Source organism: Prenolepis imparis, unplaced genomic scaffold (assembly GCF_030444845.1).
Source record: "Prenolepis imparis isolate NDT839.2.m4 unplaced genomic scaffold, iyPreImpa1.0 SCAF_2, whole genome shotgun sequence".
Lineage (NCBI taxonomy): Eukaryota > Metazoa > Arthropoda > Insecta > Hymenoptera > Formicidae > Prenolepis > Prenolepis imparis.
In genome coordinates, this window is record NW_028141160.1 from 13,381,346 (window position 1) to 13,396,137 (window position 14,792).

Consider the following 14,792-nt stretch of genomic DNA (forward strand, 5'->3'; position numbering starts at 1 on the left):
GGTACCATGTAGACACCAGCGTACAAATTTTTTAATACTGTAAACATAAAATAAAGATGCGTCGCACAGGGTCCGCGTCAAAAAAGTATCAATTTCTAATATTTTAAGACGAGGCAAAAATTAATCGATTATACATTTTAATATTACATTGATTACAGAATCATTTGGTACCAAACAGACACCAGCGTACAAATTTTTTAACTTGTTATACATAAAATAATGTTGCGTCGCACAGGGACCGCGGTAAAAAAGTATCGATTTCTAATATTTTAAGACGAGCCAAAAATTCATCGATTATACATTTTAATAGTACATTGATTACAGAATCATTTGGTACCAAACAGACACCAGCGTACAAATTTTTTAATACGATAAACATAAAATAAGTATGCGTCGCACAGGGTCCGCGTCAAAAAAGTATCGATTTCTAATATTTTAAGACGAGCCAAAAATTCATCGAGTATACATTTGAATAGTACATTTATTACAGAATCTTTTGGTACCATGCAGACACCAGCGTACAAATTTTTTAATACGATAAACATAAAATAATGTTGCGTCGCATAGGGTCAGCGGTAAAAAAGTATCAATATCTAATATTTTAAGACGAGCCAAAAATTCATCGATTATACATTTTAATAGTACATTGATTACAGAATCTTTTGGTACCAACCAGACAACAGCGTACAAATTTTTTAACTTGATATACATAAAATAAGATTGCGTCGCATGGGATCAGCGGTAAAAAAGTATTGTTTTCTAATATGTTGAGATGAGCCAAAAATTCATCGATTATACATTTTAATAGTACATTGATTACAGAATCATTTGGTACCAAACAGACACCAGCGTACAAATTTTTTAACTTGATATACTTAAAATAAGGTTGCGTCGCATAGTGTCAGCGGTAAAAAGTATCGATTTCCAATATTTTAAGACGAGTCAAAAATTCATCGATTATACATTTTAATAGTACATTGATTACAGAATCATTTGGTACCAAACAGACACCAGCGTACAAATTTTTTAATACGATAAACATAAAATAATGTTGCGTCGCATAGGGTCAGCGGTAAAAGGTATCGATTTCCAATATTTAAGACGAGCCAAAAATTCATCGATTATACATTTTAATAGTACATTGATTACAGAATCATTTGGTACCAAACAGACAACAGCGTACAAATTTTTTAACTTGATATACATAAAATAAGATTGCGTCGCATGGGATCAGCGGTAAAAAAGTATCGATTTCTAATATTTTAAGACGAGCCAAAATTTCATCGATTATACATTTTAATAGTACATTGATTACAGAATCATTTGGTACCAAACAGACACCAGCGTACAAATGTTTTAACTTGATATACATAGAATAAGATTGCGTCGCATAGGGTCAACTGTAAAAAAGTATCGATTTCTAATATTTTAAGGCGAGCCAAAAATTCATCGTATATATATTTCAATAGTGTATTGTTTGCAGATTATCTTTGTACCGTAAGCATACCAGCGTACTACCTTTTTGGTCTAATATACGTTATATAAATCTGCGCCGTATGGGATTTGCGGCTTAAAAATTTTAATTTTCGATATTTCAAAACGTGCAAAAAATTAATCTTATATACATTTTAACAGTACATTGTCTGCACATTATTACGAATTATGCGTGACTGCATGCATATATCGCGGTAATATATGTCGAAACTCATTTCTACTGCGCATTCGGAATTCGAATTATATCAAGATTATCGAAAAGTGTCGGACGAAATATATTTGTGACTCTAATTAAGAAAATAATTTTTGTTTTAAAAATTATATTTACGAAACCTTAATTGTAAATTTGTATTCATGTCTCACTTCTATTCTTAACTTAATAAATATACTACTTCTTAATTAAATAAATATATTAAAAAATATTAATATAGTAAGGTAATTAAATTTTAAAATAGTAATATGTTATAAAAATTGAAATAGCAATATATTGTAAATAATATGTTGTAATATCTTATCCTCGATTAATATTTTTGTTACAGAAATCAGCTGATTAAAACGTTAATTTGCTAATTAATTTTTAAAATAATAATTTGTTATAACATTTAAAATAATATGTTTTAAATAATGTAATATATAATTCCTTAAACTCAATTAATATTTATAATAGCTATCAGCTGATTTCTGTCAAAAAATATTAATCGAGTTTAAGGAATTATATATTATTTTAATTTTTATAACATATTTTTATTTTAAAATTTAATTGGCAATGTAATGCTTTAATCATCTGATTTCTGTAAAAAAATATTAATGAAGTTTAAACAAACTTTATATAAATACATCATACTTTTTTTAATAAAATCAAGGAATGGCATAACACGCGCTTGTGTTATTCTAGTCTTTTTCTAAAAAAGACATATTAATTCGATTCTCGCAAATATTGTTGCTTCTTTTCCGCAAAAATATTAATCAAAATTTAAAGTATTATAACATATTATTTAAAACATGTCATTATTTTATTTAATTTTATTTTGGACTAACTGTCAAACTGCTAACTGCTAACCCTCACGATGACAGCCTCTTCATGCTACAAATATAACACATAAGGCGAATGTCAAAAATATTAATCAAGTTTAAAGTATTATAACATATTATTTAAAACATATTATTATTTTATTTTATTTTATTTTGGACTAACTGTCAAACTGCTAACTGCTAACCCTCGTGATGACAGCCTTTCGATGCTACGAATATAACACAACGCGAATCGACAGAGAGCCAATCAGCATCGCGGAAAAGCGACAACAATGTCAATAACATGCCTTTTTTAGAAAGGGGATTTAAAATCCATACTTTATTGCCGCGGACGCTATATAACGCAGACTTTCATTATGTGTACTAAACAAAAAAATTTGTAGGCTCAAATCTATTAGATATAAAAGTAATCTGTATATAATATATTAATTAAAAAAACACACGATTAATTTTTGGCTCTGTTTATAATATATAAAATCGATACTTTATTGCCGCGGACGCTATATAACGCAGACTTTTATTATGTGTATTAAACGAAAAAATTTGTACGCTGTAATCTGTTTGATACGAAAGTAATCTGTATATAATATACTATTAAAAAAAACACACGATTAATTTTTGGCTCTGTTTATAATATATAAAATCGATACTTTATTGCCGCGGACGCTATATAACGCAGACTTTTATTATGTGTATTAAACGAAACAATTTGTACGCTGTAATCTGTTTGATACGAAAGTAATCTGTATATAATATACTATTAAAAAAAACACACGATTAATTTTTGGCTCTGTTTATAATATTTAAAATCTTTATTGCCGCGGACGCTACATAACGCAGACTTTCATTATGTGTATTAAACAAAAAAAGTTGTAGGCTCAAATCTATTAGATATAAAAGTAATCTGTATATAATATATTATTTAAAAAAACACACGATTAATTTTTGGCTTAGTTTAGAGTATTAAAAATCGATACTTTATTGCCGCGGACCCAATATAGCGCAGATTTATATTATGCGAATTAAACGAAAAAAGTTGTACGCTGTAATCTGTTTGATATAAAAGTAATCTGTATATAGTATACTATTACAAAAAACAAACGATTAATTTTTGGCTCTGTTTATAATATTTAAAATCAATACTTTATTGCAGCGGACGCTTTATAACGCAGAATTTTCTTATGTGTATTAAACGATAAAATTTGTACGCCGTAATCTGTTTGATACGAAAGTTATCTGTATATAATATACTATTTAAAAAAACACACGATTAATTTTTGGCTCTGTTTATAATATATAAAATCGATACTTTATTGCCGCGGACGCTATATAACGCAGACTTTTATTATGTGTATTAAACGAAAAAATTTGTACGCTGTAATCTGTTTGATAGGAAAGTAATCTGTATATAATATACTATTCAAAAAAACACACGATTAATTTTTGGCTCTGTTTATAATATTTAAAATCGATACTTTATTGCCGCGGACGCTATATAACGCAGACTTGCATTATGGGTATTAAACAAAAAAATTTGTAGGCTCAAATCTATTAGATATAAAAGTAATCTGTATATAATATATTATTTAAAAAAACACACGATTAATTTTTGGCTTAGTTTAGAGTATTAAAAATCGATACTTTATTGCCGCGGACCCAATATAGCGCAGACTTATGGCCGATACGTCGCAAATTAATTTTAGGCATTTTATATCAAAAAGTTTGTAAGCTCTTGTGCTCTTGGTACCATAATTATCTACTAACTATGTACTCTTGAAATGTATATACGATTAATTTTTTGGCGCCATAAATATATTGAAAATCGAAATTTTGTCACCGCGGACCCCATTCGTCGCATATTAATTATACGCATTTTATATCAAAAAGTTTGTAGGCTCTTGTGCTAATGGTACCATAATTATCTGCTAACTATGTACTCTTGAAATGTATATACGATTAATTTTTGGCGCGCCATAATTATATTGAAAATCGAAAGTTTGTCACCGCGGACCCCATACGTCGCATATTAATTATACGCATTTTATATCAAAAAGTTTGTAGGCTCTTGTGCTAATGGTACCATAATTATCTGCTAACTATGTACTCTTGAAATGTACATACGATTAATTTTTGGCGCGCCATAAATATATTGAAAATCGAAATTTTGTCACCGCGGACCCCATATGTCGCATATTAATTTTACGCATTTTATATCAAAATGTTTGTAGGCTCTTGTACTAATGATGCCATAATTATCTGCTAACTATGTACTCTTGAAATGTATATACGATTAATTTTTGGCGCGCCATAAATATATTGAAAATCGAAATTTTGTCACCGCGGACCCCATACGTCGCATATTAATTATACGCATTTTATATCAAAAAGTTTGTAGGCTCTTGTGCTAATGGTACCATTATTATCTACTAACTATGTACTCTTGAAATGTATATACGATTAATTTTTGGCGCGCTTTAAATATATTGAAAATCGAAATTTTGTCATCGCGGACCCCATAATCTGTATATAATATACTATTAAAAATAACACACGATTAATTTTTGGCTCTGTTTAAAATATATAAAATCGATACTTTATTGCCGCGGACGCTATATAACGCAGACTTTTTTTATGTGTATTAAACAAAAAAATTTGTAGGCTCAAATCTATTAGATGTAAAAGTAATCTGTATATAACATATTATTTAAAAAAACACACGATTAATTTTTGGCTTAGTTTAAAGTATTAAAAATCGATACTTTATTTCCGCGGACCCAATATAGCGCAGACTTATATTATGTGTATTAAACGAAAAAATTTGTACGCTGGAATCTGTTATATATGAAAGTAATCTGTATATAACATATTATTTAAAAAAACACACGATTAATTTTTGGCTTAGTTTATAATATTTAAAATCGATACTTTATTGCCGTGGACGCTATATGTATAACGCAGACTTTTATTATGTGTATTAAACGAAAAAATTTGTAGGTTCGAATTTGTTTGGTGTATAAAAGTAATCTGCATACAATGTAGTATTAAAAAAAAACGGACGATAAATTTTTAGCTCAGTTATATATATTAAAAATCGATAGTTTGTAGCCGCAAACCCCACACGGCGCAGACTTATATTATGTATATGATATGAAGGAATTTGCTGGCTCATATTTATTTAATATAAAGAACCAATAATTCATCGCTTGTTTTTTTCGATAGTACATTGTTCGCAGATTATTTTAATACCAATCATATACAAGCGTGCAAATATTTTTATTTAATAGACATAATAAAAGTCTGCGCCTTTAACGCTTTAATTTGCTGATTTATGACAAAAAATGTTAAACAAACTTTATATAAAAATATCATTCTTTTTATATAAAATCTAGGAAATGGCGCGCGCATATCGCGCACTTGTGTTGTTTTAAATTATATATTTTAATATGTTAAACTCGATTAAAATATCTTTGACAGTTATCAGCTGATATCTGTCAAAAAACATTAATTGCAGATAATGCATTATAACATATTATTTACACCATTTTATTATTATTTTAATTTTTATAACATATATTATTACTTTGAAATTTAATTAGCAAATTAACGCTTTAGTAATATTTTATACAGAAATCAGCTGATTAAAGCGTCAATCTGCTAATTACATTTTTTAATTATAATATATATAAGTATATATATGTTATAAAAATTAAAATAATAATATGTTATGCCGAAAAAGTTCGCACGTACGCCGAGATTTCTACCACTACGACCTTGGCCTTGGCGTGCTGCGCGTTTCGTAACTGGCACAAGCCTGTTTGTTGTTAGATGCATTTTCGGTTGTTCGTGATCAACGTTTTAATTTTATTAATGACATTTCATTATTTTTGCAGAATGCAATAAAATGGCGAAAACTATGATAAAACGCTCGAATGATACTTGTATTGAGAAAAATTCTAAATTTATTTAAAAAATAATATTTTAATTTTACCCGCTCTTGAACGGGTAATAAAAAAATAATAAATTAGTAATTTACTCTTATTTATATTTCTCTTTTCTATTTTTTAATATATTGAGATATTTATTATATATTAGAACAACACAACTCGCGCTTGCCATTCTTCGGTTTTATGTTTAAAAAAAATGGTATATTAAAATAATAATTATAAAGTTTGTTTAAATACGATTAATATTTTCTCACAAGAAATTAGCTGATTAAAGCGTTAATTTGCTAAATAAATTTTAAAATAATAATATACCGCCGAACGCCGAGCCGAGCCGAGCTCCGAGCGCGCACGCCATTCTTACGCTGGACCCCCACCACTACGATTTGGGACTCGGCCATCTTGTCGCACGTGTCACGTGTTGCGCGCCATACTTACGGTGGACCCCCACCACTACGATTTGGGACTCGGCCATCTTGTCGCACGTATCACGTGTTGCGCGCCATACTTACGGTGGACCCCCACCACTACGATTTCGGACTCGGCCATCTTGTCGCACGTATCACGTGTTGCGCGCCATACTTACGCTGGACCCCCACCACTACGACTCGGCCATCTTGTCGCAACGTGTGACGTGTGCGCGTTGCGCGTCCCGTAACTGGCAGTGCCAGTCCGGCAGTCCGACACTCGACGTCAGTATTGCTGTTGCTAGGTACACTTTCGATTGTTCGCACGCGCGATCGACCTTTGCGCGCTCATCGCCGATCCGCGACAGTACGAGCGTGAATTTAGTGTTTTTAAGTGCTTAATTATCATATAAATCCGATCGCGTCGCGAAATCGTGTACCAACATCGTGGTCGCGATCGCACGAGCGAGTCTATTACATGGGCGAGTTTACTACACGGGCGGATCGAATTATCAGCTGCGACGCTTTCGACGCGAATTTCCCGAGTTTTTCGGCGTTGGCGATCCGCGATTTCTACGTCGTTGAATTGTGAAATATAAAACTCTTGGAATATCGACGACTCCTGACCTTACCTAACCTAACCTAAGTGCGTCGCGGGGAAGTCGCCGCATCATCGTCGTTCGATGAGGCCCTCCGATAAGTGGGCCTAGAAAAAAGCGGCGACACGAAAACAAAGCATCGGTTCTATTCGCGCGCGAATAAGCTCTCGCGATTCTCGCGTTTTACCGAAACGCGTCGCGAACGAAAAAAATAACGCGAGTCCAAGTGTTTAGAGTGAGTGCCATAAAGGAACGGTGCGGAGAGAGAGAGAGAGAGAGAGAGAGAGAGAGAGAGAGAGAGAGAGAGAGAGAGAGAGAGAGAGAGAGAGAGAGGTGGCCCGGGGAGGCATCGTGCAACTGCGGAGCAACGATAGGGTAAATATAATTTATAATTTATTTAACTTTTCATTTTTTATTTGTGAGATTAAGTATCTATTTATCTTCGCGATAATGATTCAAATTTTACATTGTTGTATAATAATGAATATAAAATATCCTGGATTTTATATTTTGAAATATTTAGAATATTTAATAATAATAATAAATATAATAATTTTTAATAATTTAATAATAATAAATATTTGTATATGTATAAAATACAATTTTTACATTGTATTATATTTAAGAGATATGTAGATATAATTATTTATATGTAATGCGTACCTAGATTCTTTCACTATTAAATATTTTAATTTAAATATTTTTTATAATTATTTCTATCTTTCTTTAAAAAATATTTCTTTGCAAATTATGTAGTTTTTTAATATCTTAAAGCAAATAACAAAAGTTAACTATGCGCATAATATAATCATTTTTTGAAACATTGAAATTAATATTTAAATTATCAAATTAATTTTAATATTTCAAAAAATGATTTAAAATATTATAAATAATTTAAATATTTTAATAATTGTTTTATATAATATTTATACGTTTATATTTTACAGATTAACATTGTCTACAACTCCGCACATCAAATTGGTGAGTGTTGAATTATTTTAAAAAATTTTATTATTATTGCGGTTAATATCTGTGAATGTTGCCGAGAGTCTCTCTTACTAACTTAGACAAATTTTCAAGCGTATCAAAAGATACAAACATATATATTTTTGATGGTGAACAATATATCTTACATTGTCTATTCCGAGTGCATTTTCTATGCACAATAGCTTACAAATTAAGCGACTGTCAATTAGCTCACAATTATAATTTGTTATTTTTTATAATGTAAAATTATCTTTAAGTTTTAATACTTAAATATTTAAGAAGTCATTTATTAATAATATAAAAAAAAATCTTTATTTTTATAGTAATATCTTATTTTATCAACTGTAGTAATAAATATGTAGGTAGATAATTCCATTAAAAAGTAACTCAATAAGCTTTTTAGAATTATTTTCATGATATAATTTATTCAAATAAATTATGTCATGAATATAATTCTAAGAAGCTTATTGAGTTACTTTTTAATGGAATTATCTACCTACATGTTTATTACTACAGTTGATAAAATAAGATATTACTATAAAAATAACGATTTTTTTTTATATTGTTAATCTCAATCTTAAATATTCAAGTATTAAAAATTAAAAATAATTTTACATTCTTGAGAATTAAAACAAATTTATATCTAAATATCTATTTAAATACATTTTTTTCTAAAATAAAGGCATGTTCAGTCGATTCTCGAAAGTCTCGAAATATTATTGCCTCTTTTCCGCGATGCTGATCAACTATCTCGATACGTGTTATGCATTATATTCATAGTATCAAGAGGCTGTCATCGCTCATCGCGAGGGTTAGCAGTTTAACAGTTAGTCCACAATAAAATTAAATAAAATAATATTAATATGTTTTTAATTTGTTATAATACCTACTTTAAACTTGATTAATATTCTTGACAGTTATCAGCTGATAACTGTCAAAAATTATTAATCGCGGAAAAAGTATATATTATAAGTACATATTATAACATATTATATTATTTACAACATATTATAATTAAAATAATAATATTTTGTAAGTAATATAATGTGTTATAATACTTTATCTGCGATTAATATTTTTGACAAACATCAGCTGATAACTGTCAAAAATATTAATCGAATTTAAAGTATTAAAATATATTTTTTTAAACATATTATTTAATTTAATTTAATTTTGTTTAAACTGTCAAACTGCTAACTCTCCCAATGACAGCTTCTCGATGCTAGGAATATAACGCACAACGCGAATCGAGACAGCCAATCAGCCTCGCGGAAAAGAGGCAACAATACTCGCGAGAATCGACTTAACATATCTTTTTTAGAAAGGGATATTACTATTTTATAACTTTTACCATATTATTATTTTAAAATTTAATTAACAATATATAACATACACAATATAAATATAAATAGGTAAGCTAGAATATTTAATTAGCAAATTTTATTAATATTTTTTGACAGAAAAATCAGCTGATATTAAGAGACATTGAGAGAGAGAATGTCTCTTTCTCCGCAATAATATTTTCTCTCTCGTACTCATAGAAATGTTTTCGAGATGCTTGTGTATTTGAAGCTTGATTATTGTAAAAAATAATTAATTTGTTATATAATTAATTTGTTGTATAATAATTAATTTGAATAATTTGTCGGTGTATCTACCGAGCAATCACGACGTCTGATTAATGTTTTATATTACTACTGAAAAAAAATTAATTGAAGCTCTACATGACATATATGATTAAAGCGTCAGCTGATTAAAGCGTTAATTTACTAATTAATTTTTAAAATAATGTTATAAAAATTAAAATAATATAATATGTATTAAATAATAGGTTATATTATACTTTAAACTCGATTAATATTTTTGACAGTTATCAGCTGATTTCTGTCAAAAAATATTAATCGAGAATAAGGTATTATAACGTATTATTTACAACATATTACTATTTTATAACTTTTACTATATTATTATTTTAAAATTTAATTAACAATATATAACATACACAATATAAATATAAATAGGTAAGCTAGAATATTTAATTAGCAAATTTTATTAATATTTTTTGACAGAAAAATCAGCTGATATTAAGAGACATTGAGAGAGAGAATGTCTCTTTCTCTGCAATAATATTTTCTCTCTCGTACTCATAGAAATGTTTTCGAGATGTCTTGTGTATTTGAAGCTTGATTATTGTAAAAAAAAATTAATTTGTTATATAATTAATTTGTTGTATAATAATTAATTTGGATAATTTGTCAGTGTATCTACCGAGCAATCACGCCGTCTGATTAATGTCTTATATTACTACTGAAAAAAAAATTAATTGAAGCTCTACATGACATATATGATTAAAGCGTCAGCTGATTAAAGCGTTAATTTACTAATTAATTTTTAAAATAATGTTATAAAAATTAAAATAATATAATATGTATTAAATAATAGGTTATATTATACTTTAAACTCGATTAATATTTTTGACAGTTATCAGCTGATTTTTCTGTCAAAAAATATTAATAAAATTTGCTAATTAAATATTGTAGCTTACCTATTTATATTTATATTGTGTATGTTATAATTTGCTAATTAAATTTTAAAATAATAATATGGTAAAAGTTATAAAATAGTAATACGTTGTAAATAATATGTTATAATACCTTATTCTCGAATAATATTTTTTCTTTCTAAAGCTATATCTTTCCGAACGAATCTCCTTCGAGTTTTAATTAATTATTAATATTAAGTCATGTATATAGTATCGCGCGCGCGCTATTAGAGTGAAGTTGCCGATGTTTGTAGCCTCGGCCATTACCGAAACGTCGCGAGTATCAGGCAGTTGGAGCTGCGTCCCGCTGTGATTAATTAGTAAGCATAATCGTTAGAAACGATTTCTAACCTTTGTATTCTAATATTTATCAATCGCATAGTTTCAACGTTAATATGTAGTCGTAATTGTTCGAAACGCATATTTCGCGAAAAATTCGATGCAAAATCTCTTGCCAACATAACCCAACTTAACCTGTTGTCGCGCGCGCGAATGTGTTCCGTGGATCTATCGTTAATTCCAGCTTACATATTTATATTGTGTATGTTATAATGCGAAATAATAAGATTATTCTAATATATGTATGTATTTTATTTGTTACAGGTAGCATTGCGATACACAGTGCGATTCACGCGTCGTGTCGGGATGAGTGCCGTATAAAGTTTCGCGTGTCGGGAGTGCCGTGTAAAGTATCGGGCGATCGTAATTATTTGTATTTTCGCGAGTGTCGTGAGTGCTACCATGGACCAAGAGAGGAGGAGGAGGCCCGGGGAGGCATCGGGCGACGTCGGGGCAACTATGAGGTATGCAAATTAAACATTTTTTCTAAACTGTTTATGAGATATTCGACACACACATATGTATATACAACATAATTTGAATATTTTGTTTTCAGATCAATGTGCTGTGTACTACAACTCTGCTATTGCACGTATTGGTGAGTGAGAAATTGTTTATTTGATAATATTTCTATAGTGGTAATGGGGGTATATATGTTGAAAATATTAAAATAGTAACATATGTTTTGAATAATATGTTATAATATCTTATCGGCGATTAATATTTTTTGACAAAAATCAGCTCTGATAATTGTCAAAAATATTAATCGAATTAAAAATATTATAACATCTTTTTCTAAAAAAGGCACGTTAAGTCGATTCTTGCAAGTATTGTTGCATCTTTTCCGATGCTGATTAACTGTTTCGATTCGCATTATGCGTTATATTCGTATAATATAACGCACAACGCGAATCGAAGCAGCCAATCAACATCGCGGAGAAGAGGCAACAATACTTGTGAGAATTAACTTAACATGCCTTTTTTAGAAAGGGAACATGACTGAATTTTCAAAGAATTTTTTTATTGAATTTTATTTTATTTAATTAAGTGTTTTATTATTCGAATTTACAAAATATTTTTAACTTTTAAAATATTTATAATGCACATATGCACATGCGTGTTTATAATATATGGCGGTTCTTCTCGTCCATAATATTACGGATCTTTAAAACGATTACGGTTAGCCCGTTAAACGTACTAAAAGACCTTCGTCGGGCAAAGATAATTAAAAAGGTAATGAGTAAGCGGATACCTGTTCGTAACGAAAAGGAGAACGATAAGTACCGCCTTAAACATGGTTCGACAGCCGACCGATAAAATAATGACGCAGACGAAAAATCAATCTTCTCCAAAAGATAGAGTTTCTTCAATATTGAAGGAAGCTGAAACTATCGCTATTATAATCAAAAATTTGCAAATAATAATAGAAATGCAACAAAGTGCAGAAAGGATTTAAATGTAAAGCTAAATGTTTAGTGATATAAAAAAATACATGCTTATTATATATATTTTATTTTATATTTATTATACTATAAAATCATATTAAAATTATTATTATATATTTTTAGTTAGACTGCAAATAGAAAATTATAAATCCTTAAAAATAATATTAAAAAAATTTTTTTTTTGATATATTAAAAAGAAATATCTGTGTTTCTAAAAATATAAAGATATGAATAAAATAAAATCCAACACGTGTGTATGCGAACGTATTATTTTATGAAAACTTATAAATAATTAAAAGTTCCTTATTCTTAATAGTTTTATAATTCCTGATAATTAAAATAAATAGCTCTAGCCTTAAACAAAAAAGTAAAGAAAATGCATCAGGACAAACTGGGGCGTTAGTTCACGCAGCACCTCATTTTGTCTTGTAAGATTTTCCTTATCATTTTTCGTCGGATTTTTAAAGATTTATAGCTTTACGTGAGTTTTAGAAAGCGTTCTACTTTTAAAAAGTAAAAAACATTGATTCATTTTAAATAGTCACGAGCAAACGTTCACATGTATAAGTATCGAGATGAGTCAATTATCGAGAATTTTGTTTATTTTTACGAAAAAGCGTTTTACATATCTATAGATGTATTTTTCGGATGAAAAAATTATTCAAAAACTTTTAAATATTGCTTAGGTTCAAAACTTTTTAGAAAAGTCATAAATATGCTTAGAATTATACCAGAATTGTTCTAAAGTAAACACAGTTCTCGAAAAGCTCGACCATAGTGTTTTACTTCGATATTCATTTGCGTTTGCTCGCAGTTATTTTATATTAATCGATATTTTTTTTTTTAAGATAAAACTTTTTCTAGAACTTGAAGCTATTAAAATAAACTATAAATAAAATTAAGTAAGTAAAGTAAATATAAACGTAAAGCTCTAAAATATGAAAATTTGACGATAAATGGTAAAAAAAATTTCGTAAAACAAGCAGATACTGCGTGAATTTATTATCTGTTTGTTCTGATTTTTTTTTTGTTTAACGGCCAGAACTATTTCTTAAATTTATTTAGGAACTATAGAACTATTAAAAGTAAAGCCAGAATTCTTAATTATTCATAAGTTTTCACGAAATTATATTCTATTCTTCTTTACATAAATCAAAAATATATATTTATTTATTTCGTTCACTTATCCATATTTTAAGTCTTTATGCAGCACCTATATGATGATTATTAGAAAACTTGTCGCAAAGTTGATACTCGCTATGTACAGTACGTATCGTACAGTATGTTACAAGAACTTAGTACTTTTCTGAAACATGAAGGAGATTAAGGTGTGAGTGGAGTCTTCGTACAAAGCTTTTCCATAATGAGAAACTTCGTTCTTCAGTTTTTCCACGCGATCCGCATTTTCTTATTTCTTTTTTAGCAACTTTTTCTTGCGGATCATGTCCTGCATGCTGACCGCGAAGATTAAAAACTAGCAGACAACTTATATTAATGTGATGATATCCCGGCATATTCTCTCAAACTTACTAGCAACTTTGTTAATAAAATATATTTAACACTACTTATTTAATCGTAAAAGAAAAACAATTTAATTATATTTTTGAAATCGAATAGAGAAAACGATAAAAAATTTAAAATTATTTACTATAAGAAGCAGAAAAAATGTTAATGTAATTATAATTTGTAATAAAAGAAGAGATAAAAAATATAAATTTAATTTATGCGACAAAATAAGAATGTAAAGACAAAAAAATTTTTTTTGAGTAAATATTCACGATATTTTGTAAATATAATCGATCCTGTGTAATTTCAACAGCATACTAATTTTTTGAAAAAAAAAATCAAAGAAGTAAATAGATAAGAGAAAATTTTTGTGACTTTTTCGGATTATTCGAACACATATAACTATCATATGTAGGAAAATAGTCGAGGAAAATATTCAATATCAACATTGCACGTATATATTTTGCAAGAATTCGCAGAGATCTGGTTATCTGTTTCTC

The 14,792-nt window shown here is 28.7% G+C and overlaps 1 protein-coding gene across 1 annotated transcript in view; it reads left to right on the top strand.

Annotated features, from left to right (window-relative positions):
- Phyhd1 (Phytanoyl-CoA dioxygenase domain containing 1) overlaps positions 1–14,792 on the top strand; it is a 184,068-nt gene that overhangs the window by 116,774 nt on the left and 52,502 nt on the right. Inside the window, exons 3-4 of the mRNA XM_083032136.1 lie at positions 11,606–11,805; positions 11,898–11,939. Coding sequence (XP_082888262.1) covers positions 11,606–11,805; positions 11,898–11,939 — 242 coding nt within the window. The remainder of the gene's footprint in view (positions 1–11,605; positions 11,806–11,897; positions 11,940–14,792) is intronic.